Source organism: Pteropus alecto, unplaced genomic scaffold (genome assembly GCF_000325575.1).
Source record: "Pteropus alecto unplaced genomic scaffold, ASM32557v1 scaffold313, whole genome shotgun sequence".
Taxonomy (NCBI): domain Eukaryota; kingdom Metazoa; phylum Chordata; class Mammalia; order Chiroptera; family Pteropodidae; genus Pteropus; species Pteropus alecto.
The window spans coordinates 1,201,460-1,220,460 of NW_006434832.1; the positions used below are offsets into that span (position 1 = coordinate 1,201,460).

The window sequence follows — 19,001 nt, forward strand, 5'->3', positions numbered from 1 at the left end:
TTAACTGCAAGAGAAATTGTGAATTAAGAAAAAAACTAAGAGAAACCAGAGTGAATTCGAGAAATAATTACCTTCATAAAATCAAGGGCTGACTATATTTAGTCAAACATTAGGTAATATACTACAAGTGTCCCCCTGGCCACTTACACCAAGAACAGCTGGCAACAAATATTCATAACAGTGTGATAGAAAAGTCCACTAGAGAAAAGATAGTATTTGTACCTAAGTACATGTGGTGTATGAGTTTTTGTTTAAAAAATTTTTCACATTTGACAAGGTCAAATAAAATTCCACTTTACTATTCTTTCTCACGTAAAGTGTAAATGGTTGATGCTAAAATGAGGAGCAATTTTTAAAAGAAAGAAGATGTCAAATGCAGGCCCTCAGCACAACAGAATCTGCTAACCAAAGATTCCATCTTTGGCCAATTTTCCAATAGTTTTTGAATACTGGAAAGCTTACAACCTCATCCCATTTCTTGTTGAAAAAAACAAAGGCTGAGTTTTAAACAGATCAATAATGTACCTCTCATAAATCCTCCCAAATAAACTTTTTCTTGGGTTTTACTTAGAGGCAGTTCAATTATGACAAATGTAACAACATGGTCAACAGTAGGAATAATCTTAGTACTTTACTAATAAACCTTTGCACATCATCAAAAATCTTTCAAATGGTTGAGTACTAGAGCAAACTGTTGGTCTTTTGAAATACTGTGATCTTTCAATACAGCACACCAAGAGCAGTTACACTGGCTTATACATTTTTTCCAAGAAGAGGAAACATTCAGAAGGAAATTGTAAACTCATCTGAAGTCACATTCTATCTGACACATTTACTGACTTTGTATGAAGTGTTAAAAAGCCCTGGGTTTGTGGTGAACAAAAAGGCTATTCCTGAAGGAAAACATGGGAGCTTTAGAGTGCTCCATGCACAAGAATTTGAGAAAATGATAGCATCACTACTTTTATGAGCTATTCAGCAGAACTTGTCCTTATCTCGAGTGGTAGTGGAGGAGGTTAATTTGAAGTTCTGAAACCTGCCCTAAACATGTAATTCTGCATACCTGGATAACTCCGGTACAACTTTAGGACAAAAGTATAAGGCCATGTTGGAGGATGGAAGGGAATGTCGAAGAGGTTAGTTCTACCTTTTCCTCTAGTTATTACTAAAAGTGTACTTAATAAAACAGCAAACATTGAACAACTTAGACGAAAGGCAGAGAATGGTGAGAGCTAAATAGATTGTAAAAATCTGTGGAAATCAAATCGTTTAGAAGTGAGCATCTTCATCCTGAAGAGGGCTGCTGCAAAGAATCAATGAATCCTGCTTACACAGTCATTAGTCCCTAGGAGTTGGCCATTAGGCAAATGTAAAATGTCCAAGACTTCACAATAACAACTGCTTGGTACCCTGAGAGACTGACCCTATTTGGATGGGCTCCCTTCGTGCTGCCATAGGCACACTTCGGTGAAGCAGCCCTCCCAACTGCCCCCAAACCTTTGACAGCAGAAGTTCTAAAGTTCCCAAATAACAAAGTTAGTCAGTAAATCTTTAGACAGTCACTGCAGAATAGTTACTCCTCAAGGTATTTATGAGGCAGCATTGATACCATTTTCAAGTTAAGAAATTGAGGCATATAAGGTTTGTAGAATTTGTCATAAACCACAAAGCAACTCATCTGAAAGGGGAGAGCTAAGGAGGAAGTTGAAGGTCTGGTTGAACATTAGATGACAACAGACTCAGCAACAACAGTCTGGCCTAATCTTCAAGATCTGGCCTCTAGCCAAGTCGGTGGTAGCACACTCAGAATTTGGAGTTCCTAACTTCCAGTCCTGTTTTCCTCAGTGGATAACCAAGGGACCATTAACAAACTGGTTTTATTCCCAACTTTTCTTATCAGGGAATGGTAATGTATATGGGTCAACCTTAAAGAGGTAAGCTTTCATCTTTATAAATAACACATTTTTACACCTGATACAATATTCTTTTTAGTAACATCAAAAGGTTTAACTAGATTACTTCATAATGAAGGATGAATCACAAGAGTCTGTGATCCTCCTTCATTGAGAGAACCATAATCTTCAGAGGCCCTTTCAGCTCCTATAACTATTTAACTTAACTCCTACCAAATTAGTGTCAGCTTTTCCTAACTTGAATCTTCTCTTGATCTGAAGACAGTGTAAAATATACACGACACAAGCCAAAAGTCAATCTACGGTATGAATCAAGTGTACTGAAGCTTCATTTAGGATTAAGTGGTTCAAATTTTGAATTAAGAACTGGAGTCAATGGTGATCATCTCTCTGCAATCCAGTTCTGAGACTTTCTCTAAGAACCTCTGGGGGGCAGGAGAAAATAGTTAAAGCTATGGAACTGTCATTTTTACAACTTAAAAAAAATTTTTTTTATTGACAGGAGGAACAGGAATTCAGTTCTGAAGAACTTTTCAAGGTTTTTGTCATTCCCATAGGCTTAGGAATGCTTTGACCACCTGTAACTGACAATGACTTTCATCACAAGGTACTCTCAAAGATAAAGTTCACTGTCCAGTCACTCGCCTACTTCAGAGTCTACGTAGGCAAAATTTTAACTGACATTTTGGCAACAAAATTAAGATATCTTTGAGCTATAACTCTCTCTGAATTTAGATTTCGAGCAGTAGGAAATAAGATGGTTTAATCTGCAATTCAAAAGAACTTCATACTTTAAGAAGCTGTTACAGCTGTAATGTAAGGATGAGTATTTATTTTTTTCAAAGCAGATCTCCCCTACTCCCCAAACTCCACGCATGTGGAGTAGCTCCAACCTGCAACTTCTATTTTGGTAGCATCTAGGATCTACAGAAGAGATTCTCAATTACTTGGAATTTCAAAATTGAGGTTCCCTAGCAACAATGCACCAGTGGCAAAATACTCTATATACTTTGTGGAAAAAAGCTCTTTAAAGTGGAAAGAATTTGTAGTCTGATAAAGATTACATTGGAATCGGTTCGTTTTTTCCTCTAGGAGGGCAGACATTTCTCCCAAGTTTTGGTAAAAGTTATGGCTCAGATTTCAAAATGCAAACAGATGTTCCTAAAGCATCCGAAATGGGCCATGGCGACTCTTAAGTTATTTTGTGTCCTAACCCTGTAAAGGGCAACAACTCATCATCCCCCTTTGGTGTAAACTTTCAAGAGAGGTGAAAACAGCACACTTTCGGCGTTTCCCAAAGTGGCTGGCAACGTGCGAGGTCCACGAATCGGGGCTGGATAGGATAAACCCTGAGGCCAAGAGCGCTCAGAAATTTCCAAGCATTGGGCTCGTGAAGGTGTCTACATTCCCCTATCTAGCTGGTCCCAGGAGAAATTAGTGGTTGTTTTACAGTAAGAAGAAGACTGTTTCTTTTTGCAACCCGGGCCATCAAATGGCCTTGGTGTATGGGGGTAGATGGTGGGTGCACCGGACCCTCCAACTTCGGAGGCTCCAGCTCACTGCCATGCCAGAGGGATGCGCAGCAAGGGCCAGTGTTGCGACCTCCACCCTCCCCCGTGGCGCCAGTCTTTGGAATCTGGCGTCGCTCCCATCTCGCCCGTCGAAGTGGGGGTCCTGTTACACCGGGACTCGCCTTCATACCAAAAAAAAAGAAAGAACTTGGCAGAGCTCGACCACAAGATCTGCACCCCCGAGAAAGGAAAGCAGAGGAGAGAAGTTTCACCCTGTCTCTCCCCAGCTAGGGTCTCGGGAAACACGCGGTAATTACCCAAGAACCCCGCCCTTTGTGAGAGGCGAGGCTGCGGGGCTGCCGGGACGGTTTGAGGACCAGGCCCGGCCGGGGAGACGCCAACCTTCACCCCTCCGGTCCCCGGTCCCACTTCCCGCTGTCTCCCGGCGCCGCCACTTCAGGCAGCCCACTCGGCCCGGCCTCTCCCCGCGCCCGGACCACCCCCCACAGGGGTGCTCTCACTGCGCAGCGAGTCCCTCCGCTGCCTCCTCCCAGCCCAAAATGGCGGCGGCGGCCACCGATTCTTCCCGTCGCCTTCCTCTAAGGCCGAGGATCCCTCCGCCCCCCAAGCCCCTCCCCTATCAGCCGGATCTATTTTCTGCCTGGTAGAGATTAACGCCATCAATGAACTCTTTAATTGAACTTGAAAGGCGGTTCCCGGTGTGCTTCCGCACAGCCAATCGTTGACGAAAGTGGGAATATTGGCAGACGAATTGACCAATCAAAGAATTCATGGGTGAGGGCACTACCACACCCACGCAAGGGTAGGTGGGATTTGGAGTTCTTAGTGTGGCTGTTGACGTGACAGGATGTTGGTCAGCCTTTCCAGGCTAGAAGAACTACCATCCCCAGCAGGCACCGCGCTGTCAAGCTGTCCCCTCCCCCAACCTTAGTGCCTTGGCGGCTTGACCAGAGCTGCTGCAACTGCAGCAAGAGGTAGGGTTGAAGCTTTGGCAATTGCACAGGCAGGCGATCGCACTGAAAGACACACAGATGTAATCGTGTGCATAGCCCTTGACAACAAATAGGTCAGTTTTCCGCCTTTGTAAAACCTCCTTCCCGGATCATTTTCCCTCTCCCAAGGAATCCATCCTTATCCCAGTTGGGTTTTCCTTTCAGTTGCGTGTAATGCGAAGACTTCTTACCCTTTCCTCTGTTTCCCCATCCTGAGAGGAAAGAGGGAGGTGGGCCAGGCCCTGTAGATGAAAGGCCCAGGCTCAGCCCAGGCCCAGCCTACTTTCTTGAAGCATTGACTTCTGGAGCCCAGCCTCGGGAGGAGGTAGCGGGGAGGAGGTAGGGGCCTGCAGTTAAGATTGAGACCCTCTGGAAAGGACCCCATCTAAACTTGCTACATATTTTCTTGTCGGAGCCACTGATCCACTGCACTCCTAGCCTCTCCAGGCCATTGCTGTAGGTGTATTGTCCTCCCCAGGCAGTCTTTCCTCCTTTGGTTTTTGGGGTAACAAACAAAGCTTAGGTCTAACTTCCTAGAGTTGCCGGCCTGGGCCTCAGTGACTTCCAGGAGAGCAGTATAGAATGTAAGCCCTGGCCTAGGGCCTGAGAAACAGGATTGGGAAAATGACTTCTTAATCCCCATTTGGCCCTTTGCTGGCTGGAGGTGTGAAAACCAGGGTGTGGAGACAGCCTTTGGGGCCTTCATTTGAAAATAGGGGTGTGTAGCCTGGTGCTACAAAATGGCTGCTGCTGCCTTGGTAAAATAATTCCTGGGCAGCCAGAGTCTTCCTGAAAATTCTTCAGGTCTTAGGTTTCTGTTGTTATTTAAAGCAGGTGTCACTAGGCATCTGCTGGGAGATTTGGAACAGAAGAAGGTGGCCACTCTGAACCAGACCAACTAATACAGAATCACCAGCAGCCCTGGAGGAGGCCAAGGTAAGGCTCACCCTCCCAACCACCTCAGTGCCCTGAACGTGGATCCTGCCATCTGGAATCTTGGCTTCTTGTCTCAGATGTGTTGGCAGATATGGAAAAGCAGTATTTTTAAATGAGTCCCTACTATGCATTGGGCAATATGCCAGACACTAAATCTGTGCTATCTCATGACCAATCCTAGTAGCTCTTCAAGGTAGGATTTATTGTTTCCATTTCAAAGAAGTTAGGGTTCTCAGAGCTGAAATATCTTTTCTAGAATCATGCAGCCAGCAAGCAACAGACCCAGCTTTTAAACTTAGGGGCTTCTGACAATACAACCCTGCCTTGCATTTTGTCCGGGCTGAGGACCAAGTGTGAAATGTGGAAAATAGTTTGAGCAATTGGTTCATAATTTGAGATGAGTAGGGGGTAGGATGTCACCCAGGAGAGACGGAGAGACGGAGAGACAGATTGTATCAGGCCCTCAGAATGTCACCTCTGATCTGACAACAGAAGCCCAAATCCTCCAGGCCCATGCTTTCTCTCACTGCCTCCACCTTGTCCATTCTTCCCTAATCCCCTACTCTCTACAGTTGAGGAGGGAACTCAGCTCCTCTGACTCACCCTATCTAGCCACTTCCAATGTTTTCTGGATTTATTTAATTTGGGTTTCATGACATGTCTGTACTAGAAAGTTCAGAGAGGGCAAATGACTCGCTCAGGTCACACAGCTTGCCTGCAATAATGGTAACAGTGGTAGAAGGACAAGCCTGGGGGCGGGGGGTGGGGTTGCGGGGAGAGGCGTGGGGAGGGAGGAAGTATGTGGGGCTTAGGGGCAGGGTTGGCCTAGATGAGGGGAAAGATTATTAGGGGACATTTGCTGAGGATTGGGAGCAGGTGAATGATTGTGCACACACAAACAAGCTACCCTGCCTCATAGTTCCCAGCGGCCTTGCCTCTTCCAGGTGGGGCAGATCTCTGTCTCATTTGGCCAAAGACACTGATGGAGACAAGGGCTATCACTCTTGATTGATGATCTCCCTGCAGGTGAAGTAACAATACAACACAACACAACAGACCTCACTCACTCCCTCCCTCCAACATTCCTCCTTTTCTCTGACGTTCTTTTCAGTCTTCAAAAGACACTTAACACACCTCCAGCTTTTACAGGGCTGCATCCCCCAGTACATACCCTTTGCTTGTATGGACTCATGCTCACATGTCCCTGAACCATGTTATCCATTATAAAACAACATACCAGTCAGTGGTAGTAGTTATTATTAGAATTCCCCAAACCACAAACTTAGAGCTACTCATTCCCCATCCCCCACACATAGTATTCCCACCCTCACCACGACAAAGATAACCAGATGCCTGGGACACATACTCTCTTGATAGAGTCCTTTCCACCTCTTAGATAAGTTCTAGAACTCTCTCAGCTGCAGGCTGGGGGTTGGTCCTTCCTCTCCCGAGTGAGAACCTCTTTGCTGCCCTTCATAAGGAAGAGTGATACCAACTTCTGCCTAGAATAAATGTACTCCGTCTCTTCACCCCAGAATGAGAGAAAGGAGAGTCTTGTGTTCCAATATCTTCTGGATCCCTCTCTCACATATTTGTTAAGCACTCACCTTGGGTCCTGCACAGGGACACAGTGGTGAACTGAACACACAGGGCATGTTCTTAGAGGAGGAAGAGAGATGGTGAATGTGCTAAATTCAACATAGGATGTTAACTGTGTCATGTGATAACGGAGTCAGTGGGAAGGGGAGATGGACGCTACATTAGATAGGTCAGTGAGGGCCTCTCTGAAGGGGTGACATTGGAACGAAGCCCTAAAGGATAAAAAAGAGTCAGCTATCCAAATAGCTGGAAGCAGGATAAGCTACTTAATTTACGGGGCTCAGTGCAAAGGGCTCTTTCTTAAAAAATTATTAAGAAGTTCAAGGTAGTGACAGCAGAGCATTAAGCAAAGTGTGGGGTGGGGCCTTTCTAAAGGGGAGGGGGGCTCTGTGTGACTGCATGGATCACTTGCCCATGAAGCAAGCCAGCTCTGTCTGAAAGACAAGTTTTCTAGGAAGAGGGAAGAACAAGTGCCATTTGGGCTTTTGATCAAGCAAATGCATCAGGAGCCACTTTCCATCCTGCTTTTCTTTTTTTTCCCTACTTCATTCATTCAGATAGTATTTACTGAGTGCCTGCTCTGTGCCCGGTACTGTTCTATGCATTGAAATTACCAAGTGAAAAACACAGGTGAAATTCCTGCTCTTGCTGTGAGTTTGCTTGGGGTGGGTTGGGGGACAGACGGTAGACAGGTAAGCCATAAACAAACAGATGGTTGCAGAAGGATGAGAGCTAGAGAGGGACCAAGTTAGCTGGGTGTAGAAAGGTTGGCTTTAGGCAGTGGGGGACAGGGAAGGATTTCACCACCAGGGACAGCCTGGCTGTGATCCATCCTTCCTCATGCTCTCTCTTTAGACCCCTGGTGCTCCTGGGAGCCCAGCAATACCCGCTGAGCCTCACGACCCTGGCGGTTCCCTGCCCCTGACACCCCGCATGGAGAGCCACTCAGAGGAGGAAGATCCTATGAGGGCTGGCAGTGACCTCGGCTGGAAAAGTAGGGGCCTCCAGACCCAGAGCCCAAGGGGCTGCTCAGTGGAGTCTGTGCTGGGCCGGAAGAAACACCGCAGGCGGCCTTCAAAGCGCAAGCGGCACTGGCGGCCCTACCTGGAACTGAGCTGGGCCGAGAAGCAACAGCGGGATGAGAGGCAGAGCCAGAGGGCCTCCCGGGTCCGCGAGGAGATGTTTGCCAAGGGCCAGCCCGTGGCGCCCTACAACACCACCCAGTTCCTGATGAATGACCGAGACCCTGAGGAGCCCGACCTGGATGTGCCTCATGGGGCCTCCCACCCAGGCTCCAGTGGAGAGAGCGAGGCAGGGGACAGCGACAGGCTAGGCCACGGTCACGGTGAGTTCCAGCAGAGAGATTTCTCGGAGGCCTATGAGCGCTACCATACTGAGAGGCTGCAGGGCCGCAGCAAGCAGGAGCTGGTGCAAGACTACCTGGACCTGGAGCGGAGGCTGTCGCAGGCCGAGGAGGAGACAAGGAGGCTGCAGCAGCTGCAGAGGTGCACCAGCCGGCAGTCCTGTCGTCAGGTGGAGGAGCTGGCTGCAGAGGTAGAGAGGCTCCGGACAGAGAACCAGCGGCTTCGGCAGGAGAACGAAATGTGGAACCGAGAGGGCAGCTCAGGTGGTGGGGAGCTGGGCACCTAGAGGTGCCCCCCCCCCCAGCCACGTTGACCTAAGGACACAGTTCCATTTCATACACACTCAGGCCAGCTGGGTCTCAAAGAGGCAGGTGTCAGATGAAAACCACTCTCAGAAACCTCGTGCCCCATGAGAACAGCTAAAACAGGATCAGACTTCCACCTGTCATTTCCACGATTTGTTCTTTGGTGTCACCTTATTTTTCACAAAGAAATTAAATGGTTTTGGGGAAATCAAATGTGAGTGGCTTGGACTGATTTCACTAGGGTGCTGAGAATCAAAGCACATTTGTCTCAGAGAGGTTTGGATCTCGGGGTTCCAGTCCCCCTCTTGCCCCACACCTGGGAGGACAGCAGACCTTTACACTGGGGACCTAGCAAGATCTCCAGGATGCCTGAATTCTTCTCTGTGTGTCGTGTGTCAGCAATCATCAGACTGCTTCGAGGTTTTATAGAGGAGGATGCTGAAGTGGGAGGGGCTCAATCAGGAACCCCTGGGTTCAGCCGGAACCCGACTTAAGATGTTAGACTGATGGGAAGAGCTGGGAGCTTCCTCAGACGAGAGAGAGCTGGGACTTTTGGAGAAGGCCCAGGTTGAGAGGTTCCTTCAGAGTTTGTTCCCAGGATCCCTGTATTCTCCCCATCTTTCCCATAGTGTAGAAGGCTGGGCTAGAGGAGGTCTGGGTGTCTCCTTGTCCTTGACAGTCCCCCACCCCCTACATGTCCCAGCCAGGGGTTGGGCAGGAGGTTAATCGTCAGTTTACCTCCTGGAAGAGGCTTACAAGTAAGCACTGAAGGGCAGTTTTCTCCTGATGAAAAATCAGACCAAGAGGCAGAGAGGGGCAGTGAATCGATCCTTAGCAGAGCTGGTGGCCTGGCTTTCCTGGTGCCAGCTGTGCATCTGTGCATCCTGCTTCTCTGAAGTGAGCCCCTCACCTGTCTGCATATAGTAGAGAGCTGAGTCAGCCTGATGCAGATAACCGCCAACATGCCAGCAGTATTGGGCTCTGAAAGGAGCTCACACACCCCTCACTCTCAGACCCACCCTTCCCTAGACACTGTCTCTCCTTGAATCACTCTCCCAACATCTTTGTTAGACCTGCAGAGTGTCAATCTGAAGTGGTGGAGGGGGAAGTTAGTCAACTCACCACTGAGCCTGTGTTGGCTCTGCCACCTTGCACAGGGAGGGGCAGAGGCCTGGCTGGCCTGACCTAGCTTCCATTCCAGGAAGGCTCATTTTGACAGGCCACATTGGGCAAGAGAAGAGCTCAGGCCTGGGACCTACTAAATGGAAATGTTGATGAACCCCGCGAGTTGCCAGGACAACTTTCATTTCTGCCCTGCCACACCCAGGCCTCACCAGTGCCTTCTACAATGACGAAAGGCAAGAATAGATTCTAGGAAGGGATGGATTTCAAGAGAGCAAAATCTCCCATCCCTGTGGAGCCTGCCCCTAAAACCCTGGCCAAGGGTTTCAGCCCCGCTCCCTTTGATCTGGGGCAGCTCTGTCAGAAAGGGCCAGAGGAATGATTGTTCCCATTTTGCAGATGGGAAACCCAAGACTCAGAAAGGATGTGGCTTTCCAGCCTCCAGAAACACTGGCCTGAGGCCTGCCTTCCCTTGTGGGGTACTAGCCAGGGACCCAAAGGCCCCTGGGCAGGCTTGGGCAGCCTCCCAGCTGCTGCATTCCTCAGCAAGGGGCCCCAAGGGAGAGGGGTGGAGGAAGGCAAGGACAAAGGTTGTTTACCCAGAGGAGTTAGTAACTGGGAGGGAGAGAAGATTCCAGAGGGCTGCTGGAGTGGGGGGGGGAGTGATGGATGTGGGTGCTGGGGGATGGGTGTGCTTGTGTTGAGGAAGTTGGTGCTGGGGGTGTGTCCAGGTGCTGGGGGCGTGTCCAGGAGGTGGCTTGAGCCATCATTTCCCTGAATAGGCAAGAATTGCAGATAGGGGAGGGGACAGGTGAGGAGCTATGCTTGGCCCTGAGGCTGAGGAACCTGGAAACTGGAAAGCTGCCAGCTGGCCCTCCCCACCTCCAATACACACACAGACACACACACACACACACAAAATGGCTGAAGGGCTCTTGGTTAGGGCTGCGCCCAGGTGGGTTAATTTTCCCAAGGCTGGTGGGGGACAGGATGGGGCAAGAAGAAAACAAAGAAGTGTATGAGCTGAGAAAGTGTCAGGAGGGGCTGAAAGGGATTAGTAAAGAAGAGAGAGTGTTACCCCTGGAACCCATCCGGTTCCTTGACCTCAGTGACCCCCACTCCCACCCCCACCCCAGGGTGTAGCTGGGGGGTCTCTGGGCTCACTACTGGGGAAGGGCAGCTTAGCTACAGGTGGTAGCCAGGCATAGGTTCATTTTGCCTGCCCCTTTCCCTCTCTGGCTGCCTGGTCTTGAGGCCCCCGCCACACACACCCACCCACACAGCCCCTTCAACTGGGGAAGGCGGAAGGTGGGCTTGGACACACTCCCCTCTCCTCCCCAGGCTTTTCTAGAGCAAATGCTCAGTACCTTACTTCTCTCATGTCCATTTGCTTTCCAGGACCTTCTTGGTCACCTGGGCCAGGGGAGGCCCACAGGATAGCAGAAGCTTCCCGTGACCCCTGTGTACCCTGGCCTGGGATCCTCCTTTTTTCCCCATCCAGGGTTCCTCCCCCCCAGGTGGAAACTCCTGTGTCCACTGGACAGACCCTGCTTGCAGTGGGGTCAGGGAATGAGAGGTAGTGGGACTGACAGAGGAGCTGAGGGGGCAGGAAGAAGCTGCCAGGAAGTGGGGAAGGGGGTCTTGAGGTGAAGTAATTCAGTATGAGGAAAGAGGGTGACCAGCTCCCATTGCCCCTGTTGGGTGCAGGCAAAGATGATACTGGCCCTTTAAGTGGGGGTGCCAGTCAGTGCCCTCCCCCAGCCAACCCAATTCGTGGGCATACTGAGCATGTGCAGGAGCTGAGCAAGCAGAGGGGAGGGAAGTGGGGGGGGGAGGATAGATTCCGGAGGGAACTCCTCACTCCCCTACTTCCTGTAGCTGCCCCACTCTCCTTCCTGGGTCTGACAAAGGAGCCGTGGTGCTCACTCAATCCCTTCCCCCATCCCAGAGCCAGGTGGGTGCTGCCCTCTGGGGGCTCTGGGGCTTACAAGGGGTGATGGACAGGCCCTCTCTGCTCTGGGAGTTCTTGGCAGCACCCCTGCTGCCTGGAAGTGGCACACACACAGCTCAGTGCCATTCTGGCTTCCTGGTGTGGGTGGTGGTAATCTTCCCACTGCTTAACATGTTCAATTTCATTCCATTGGTGTCAGAGGTTTTAAAAGATCTATATACCTGCGATGACACTCTGCTCTGAAAATAGCTTAAAAAGTGAGGTCCCTGCCCCCACCCCAAGGAGCTTCCAGTCTAAAGTCTGAGAGGATGCAAACAGCTCAGAGGCCCAAAGCACAACTGCCAAGTCCTCCTCCCTGCCTCCCACCTCAGCCCTTCCTTCACCTTCCCTCCCCCACTTGGCACTGGCCTACCCTTCTTATTCCTTTAATCTCTTAACCACAGACAGGTACCCTTATTTTCAACTGAGGTGAAATTCACCTAACACGAAATTAACCATTTTAAAGTGAACAATTCCATGGCATTTAGTAAATCCACAGTGTATGCAACTGTCACCCCAATCTAGATCTAGCAGTATCACCCCAAAAGGAAAACCTGTGCTCATTAAGCTGTTAGCTCTTCATTCTTGCCTTTCTCTAGCCCAGACAACCGCCAATCTTCCTTCTGTCTCTGTGGACTTTTTGATTCAGGATATTCCGGTGGTAGAGCTAAGAGGGAAAGACTAGTCTCTTGGGGTCCGTATTGGAAAAGCACAGATCCCCTGAGGGCCTGTTATGGAGGGAGCACTAGGCCAGGAGTCACAGAGACCTGGTATCTATTCCAGTTCTGCTTCTAACTCAAGGGCCTCCTCACCTCCTTTATTCAAGGGGGTGGGGGGCTTCAGTCCAGTCCAGGATTCTGGGCCCTCCAGGACCTATCCCTGGCTAGCGGGGGCTTCTGTCTGGGATTGTTCTGCTTGACCTGAAAAATACAATACCTCCTCCATCTTCTTGGCTCTTCCCTGCCAGGTCCAGGCAGTGAAGGAGGCCCCAAGGGACATACCATGGGGTTTGGGGTCAGAGGCATGAGATGAAGAAATTTGATTCAGAGAGAGGTTGAGAAACTTGCCCAAGGCCACATGCCTGCCACACTGGAGTTGCAGCCGGTTCTGTCTGCTTTTATTTGAGCGCTTGGCCATTGTGCTGTCCTGTCTTCAAAGAGATGAAGTGAGTTAAGGACTTAGAAAATTGTCAGCTGAGTGGGAGGTGCTCTCAAATGGAAGCGGCCATAAATTTTACTACTTGCGGGGCATTGCATAATCCCAAAGTGACTAGCTCCATTCTGGGGTGGTTCGTGGGAATTCTTTTCAGTCCCCGTCCCCTTATCTTTGGCAAGGAGTTTCCTCTTTGCCCTCTCTATTGGCCTCCCTAAAATGGCAGCTTCCGTGGGGGCTAAGGCAGCTGCCTGGGCCCTGACCCTTTAGGGCAAGTGGGAGTGGGAAGGCGGCTCCTCCTTCCCCAAAGAAGATGTTTTGTTGCCTTCACCTGGGGCTCAGTTAGCCCATTTCTCCATGCTGAATGTTCACCCCTGCCCCCCAACAGAAAGGCCTTTGTGGACCCAGAAACAGGAGGGAACTGCACAGGCCTTGCCTGGCAGGGGGACAGGCTGAGCAGCTGGCTCCCAGTTGGCCACTGTGTCCCGGCTGCGTGTAGGCATGGACATTCCAGAGACCACCTGTCCCAGAGATCCTCCCTGGACCCCATCCAAAATGGGATGCCCAGAACTGCCCTCAAGGCACCTGCCATCTCCTGCCTCAGGACCTCTGCCACAGGCCATCATTCCACAGAGAAGAAAGGAACAGAGGTCCCCTTGGGCCCACCCTTGGCTCTAACTCCCTCCAGTTCCCTCTCTGGGGTTCTCCTCAGGCCCCCACAAACCCATTCAGTCATTCAGACTCTACCGCAGTGTGAGGACCTCTGTGGGGGAAGCTGCAGGCTCCCTCTCTTCCCATTGGGTCCTCAGGCCCCACTGTCCTTTCTGGCTTGGCCTGCCTTCCTTGGCTTCTCAGTCCCAGCCTCAGCCATTTCCCTCCTGGGCCTTTGGACAAGAGGATCTTTTTTCTCTGGGTCCCTAATCCAACTGTCCTCACTGGTAATTCACATCAGCTGTGTTTGTAGCCCCAGGCATCACTCCTCCCTGGACTCACCCCACTCTCAGGATCCCCCCTGAACCCCTCCTGCTTCCCTGGCCTCTAGGGCAGGGCTCCTCAGCTGCTTCTCCCTCTGCCCCTGAGCTCCAGATGCTTGAGGACTTTTTTTTTTAATCCCCTAAATGGCTACACAAGTGTGATCTCGATACTATGGCAAAATTCTTTTTACTATGATTTGAAATTCCATGTTTATCATAAATTACCTTTATACCCTCTTTCGTGAGTTTTCTATTCCACCAGTTTTCTATCTCATTTAGAGAGAAACCAATCACATGGTTTCTGTTTACTGTAACTGCATAATGTGCCTTACTATCTGATAGCTCTATTTTTCTCTCATCACCCTTCTTTTACTAAAGATTCTTGGATATTCTTAGATTTTTAATTTTTCTAGAATATATTTAAAAGCAGCTTGTGCCCGTCCCCAGAGCATATCTATATATCTTTATATGTGAGTTAAGTGCCGTTTTGTTGGCTCTGACTTCTGGAGACCCTATGAATGAATGAGTGTCCTCAACAGCCCTGCTCAGCTCCGGTAGACTCATGCCTGTGGCTTCTTTGATGGAGTCAGTCCATCTCCTATTTGGTCTTCCTCTTTTCCTGTCACCTTCTATTTTTCCTAGTATTATTGCCTTTTCCAAGGAACTCGGCCTTCTTATGGTGTGCCCGAAGTAGGACAGCTTCAGTTTTGTCATCTTTGCCTCCCACGATGTCTCAGGCTTAGTTTGCTCTAGGACCCACTGTGTGTCTTTCTGATAGGCCAGGGGAATGTACAGCTCTCCTCCAGTACCATATTTCGAATGAATAATTTTTTTTCAATAATTTCCTTCACTGTTCAACTTCTGCATCTGAACACAGTAATTGGGAATAGGAAGGTGTGGATAATCTTAGCCTTGGTCTTTAATGCCACGTCTTTGTTCTTTATCTTCATATAGAGAGAATTAGTAATGCAGATATAGACATAGGTATAGGTATCTTGAAAGTAAGCATGTGAGAGATTTCTAGATGTTACCTAATTCACTATCCTATCTTTAGGTGGGATTAAATATCTAAGTCTCACATTCTTTGACCATATTTTAAGTGCTCGGTTCTGTGGCATTAAGTACTTTCACACTGTGGTGCAACCATCACCACCATCCAGCTCTAGAACTCGTTTCTTTCCATCTTCTCAAACTGAGACTCTGTACCCACTGAGTAATAATTCCCCCTTCCCCCTTCCCCTCAGCCCCTGGCAACTACCGTTCTTCTTTTCTAGAAGCCTTTGATACGATCGCTTCTCTGCTGCTTTCCATCCATCTGGAGTCCAGGTTCCCCCTCCTTGCAGAAATCCTTTGTCCAATAAATGATTGCGTCTCAACTTAACTGCCCATCAGAATCACCCAGGAAACATTTTTAAAGTTCCTATGTCTGGGTGAAACCCCCAGAAATTCTTTAAGTCTCCCCAGAGGGTACTCCCATGCAGCCGGGGTTGAGAACCAGCGTTCTAAGAGAGAACTCCAAATGTTCTCTCTGCCCAGTGCCTGTGGCCTGGAGTCCCCATGTGAGGTACCTCTCAGCTGCCCGCATCCTTAGGAGGACTCCAAGATGGCATAACCTCCAGTGTGCAGATGCCAGACAGGGAGTCAGAGTATCAGGGACCCTTGGAGGGCAGACCGGAAGATGGTCAAAGCTCAGGTTAAAGAGGAAGGAGGAATTTCCACCAATTAGCTGGGGGGTGGGGGGTGGGGTCACACTGTCTCCAGAGATTTCCGACCTCCATCACCGGTGGTACCAGAACTCATGAGGAAGGACAATGTGAGACCAGAAAACATGCTGAGGGCTCCTCCAGCAATCAGATTCTGAAGATCTGCCTAGCAAAGAGCTGTTGCTTCATTGCCACAGCAGTACATCCACCCACCCTGTGTATGTGTGTGATGATGACTTCTGTCCATCTGGGCAGGGGACCTCCAACTGGGGGTTTACCCAGGCCTCCTGCTACTGGCTTCCACCTGTGAGCAGTGCTGTGTATGAGTCTGCCGGGAGTTCCAGAATCAAATGCTATCTTTGCTTCCCTTTTTAGTGCCTTCTTGATTGTCCCCTGCTTCATTTCTTCTTACTCACCCAGAGCCAAGATAGGGAAGGAGGAGGCCACTTGGAGGCTAGGAAAGGGTGGGTGCTCCAGACCTTCCTGGGCTTCTATAGTGTAGAGATTAAGAGTACAGATTTTGGCATTGGATTACCCAGGTTCAAATCTTGCCTTGTTCCGCCCATTGCAGCTCCCTACCCACCACAGAACAGGACAGGCACCTTCCCCTGGACACATATCTCCAGGTACCTAGCCTTCCTGGACACACACATCTCCTCTCCTGGCCAAGATGCCATGTCTCACTAGGAGCACCAACAACACTATTTGTTTAGCCAACAGAGATTTACTGGGTGTATCAGTCTTCAAGAGCTGCCATAACAAGGTGCCATAAACTGGGTGGCTTGGAAAAACAAAAAAGTATTGTTTCACAATTCTGGAGGCTAGAAGTCTGAAATCAAGGTGTGAGCAGGGCCATGCTCTCTCTGAAACCTGTAGGGGAAGGAGCCTTCCTTGCCTCTTCTTAGCTTCTGGTGGTTTGCTGGTAATCTTTGGCATTTCTTGGCTTGAAGATGCAACCTCCAATTCTCTGTCTTACCTCCATGTGTGTGTCTGTGTTCAAACTTCCCTTTTTCATAAGGACACTAGTCATTGGATTAGAACCCACCCTAATAACCTTCTTTTAACCTGATTACCTATGTCATGACCCTATTTCCAAATGAGGTTACATTCTGAGGTATTGGAACTTCAACATATCTTTTTTGTTGAGGGGGCACAATTCAGTTCATAACATTGGGTGTCCATGCTGTGCCAGGCATTGTGCCAGGCACTGGGGACAGCACAGTGAACTCGATGGACATAGTCTCTACTCTCATGGAGCTTACTCTCTTTTGTTTTTTTTGTTTTTTTTTTTTTTATCTATAGTTTTTTTTTAAAAAATGTAATACCACCAGCTCTTGTTTATGAGTCACTCTGAGTTTATTTGAGTGATATGATGAGATCCCCATTTCACTGCAGGGAGACACAGCCTAGTGCCTTTTTCACTGCTCTCTGCTCTGTGCCTGCAAGTCAAGCCTGATTACTCAATGGGCCCTTCATGCCTAGCAGAGAGCCACGTCTTTGTTCCACCTGGTCCAGCTTCTCTAAAGCTCCTTCTCTCCTCCTTCTTCCTTCCTGTCCCTCTCGCTCTGAACAGAGTTGCTTTTCAAATGTTTAATTTATTCTATAATATTTTAGACATAAACACCTATGTACCCGCCACTAGTTTAAGAAATAGCAACACTGCTATTATTGTTGAAGCCCCAGTATCATATTGCTCTCCAATTGCATTTCGCACCTTAGAGGGAACCAGGATGCTAAACGGGAGACGATCATTTTTCATGCATCTTTAGAAACACAAAGTTCTTTTTGACTGATGGGAATTTTTGAGCTTGATTCTTGACAAGGAAATGTAGCAGGAGGTGAGGATCAAGGTGGAGGTGTAGCTTGAACTGAATCTATTTGGAAAACATATTATGATGAAATATTTCAGACACAGAAAAGCATATATAATAATGTAATAAACCTCCTACTTAGGAAATAAACATTAAAAATAATCCCCAGGCGTTTCCTCCCTGATAGTATTCTCGAAGACGAACCACCTGCCTGAATTTGGAGTTTATCATTTTGAGCTGAATCTTGGAGGAGGAGCAGGCGTTTGCAGTCAGGTGCAGTGGGGAAAGGTGTCACTAACAGAGAGAACAGCAGAGCAAAGAGTCAGAGGAATCCGTTTGGGAAGCAGTGTTGGGCATGGCTGGAAACCTGGGTACCTGTGGAGGAGGTGAAAAGGAGGAGTTTGGAGAGGTAGATAAACAGCCAGCTCCACGCTCCTTGAGGGTTTACTACTGTATTTCCCTCTGTCATTGCCCTAATCACATGGAGTCATAATTATTTGTTAGCTTGACTGAGAATCTAAAGAGAGGGACCCTCTCAGTCATCTTCATCACCCCAGCATCTGACACACTGGCTGGCCCAAATGGGCTTTTATTCAATATTAAGTAGGTAAATGAATGAATGAATAACTGTTTAATTGAATTCAGCCTGCCTGGGGGAGGGAGGGAGGGTGCTGGTAGCAAGAGGACAGTCTGAATGAAGTCTGAATGAGAGTGTTTTTGAAGGGAATTGTTATTTTATTACCACAAAGTACAGTACACCACTACCTTCCCTAGGGTTGACAAGTAGAGACCTTGCTTTAATGTGTATCAGTAAGGGTGAGAAGTCTGCTGTGCCGTGATGGGATGGATGGCCCAATAGGCTTCTCTAAGCTTCAGCCACCACCAATGTCATTCACAACTCTTCACACTCTTGGCTTTGATTGAAGGTAAGTGAATAATCAGCCTCCTACAGAAGCAGGACCAATTTATCTTCCTTAAAAACACCCCTCAAAGCGTATATGCTTCCCCTCCTGTGTGTTCATTATTCGGCTAACTCTGCTTATGGCCACAGAAGCAGCCCCTGGTTTGCACTCCTGGAAGCCCCTCTCAGGGCTGGGCATGCTTTGGTGGGTTTTAAGGAGTGAGAAGCACTTCTCTCAGAAGCCGTGTTCCATGTAAGGCCTAACAAACAGATAAAAGGGGCCTGCAATTAGTGGCATCTCTTTGCACACAAAGACTGTACTGAAGGCTGTTTGTTCTTTTGCACCAAATAGGGTCTGCAATCCTGTTTTGACCAGATCTAGGCTTTTTTGACCCAGGAAGAGGACAAATGTACTCATATAAGAAAAACAAATGAATCGAGCTCTCATATAGATACATCTTTAAAAGGTTTTTGGATAAAGATCAAGTTATTAAAAGATTTTGGCAGGATGATTTGTAGAAATTTAGGCCACCGCATTCTGAATTTGCAGACTTTTGATTAATGAAGTTGTTTTGTTCCCTCTCTGGGCTCCATAATTCAGTTCAGATTCAGAGAGCGCAGAGTGAGGCTGAGACCTCCATTACTGCTGTCCCCCAACCCCCCACAGTTGCCTTGACTGTGGCAGGGTGGGAAGCAGAGTATCAGGA

General features: G+C 48.6%; 1 protein-coding gene across 1 annotated transcript; it reads left to right on the forward strand.

Annotated features, from left to right (window-relative positions):
* Positions 1 to 1,105: 1,105 nt before the first annotated feature.
* HEXIM2 (hexamethylene bisacetamide inducible 2) lies at positions 1,106 to 8,840 on the forward strand. The gene is given in 4 exon segments (XM_015588019.2): positions 1,106 to 1,136; positions 5,272 to 5,332; positions 5,334 to 5,373; positions 7,828 to 8,840. Coding segments are annotated over 4 exon segments (927 nt in total). The 3' UTR covers positions 8,623 to 8,840.
* The last annotated feature ends 10,161 nt before the right edge of the window (positions 8,841 to 19,001 follow it).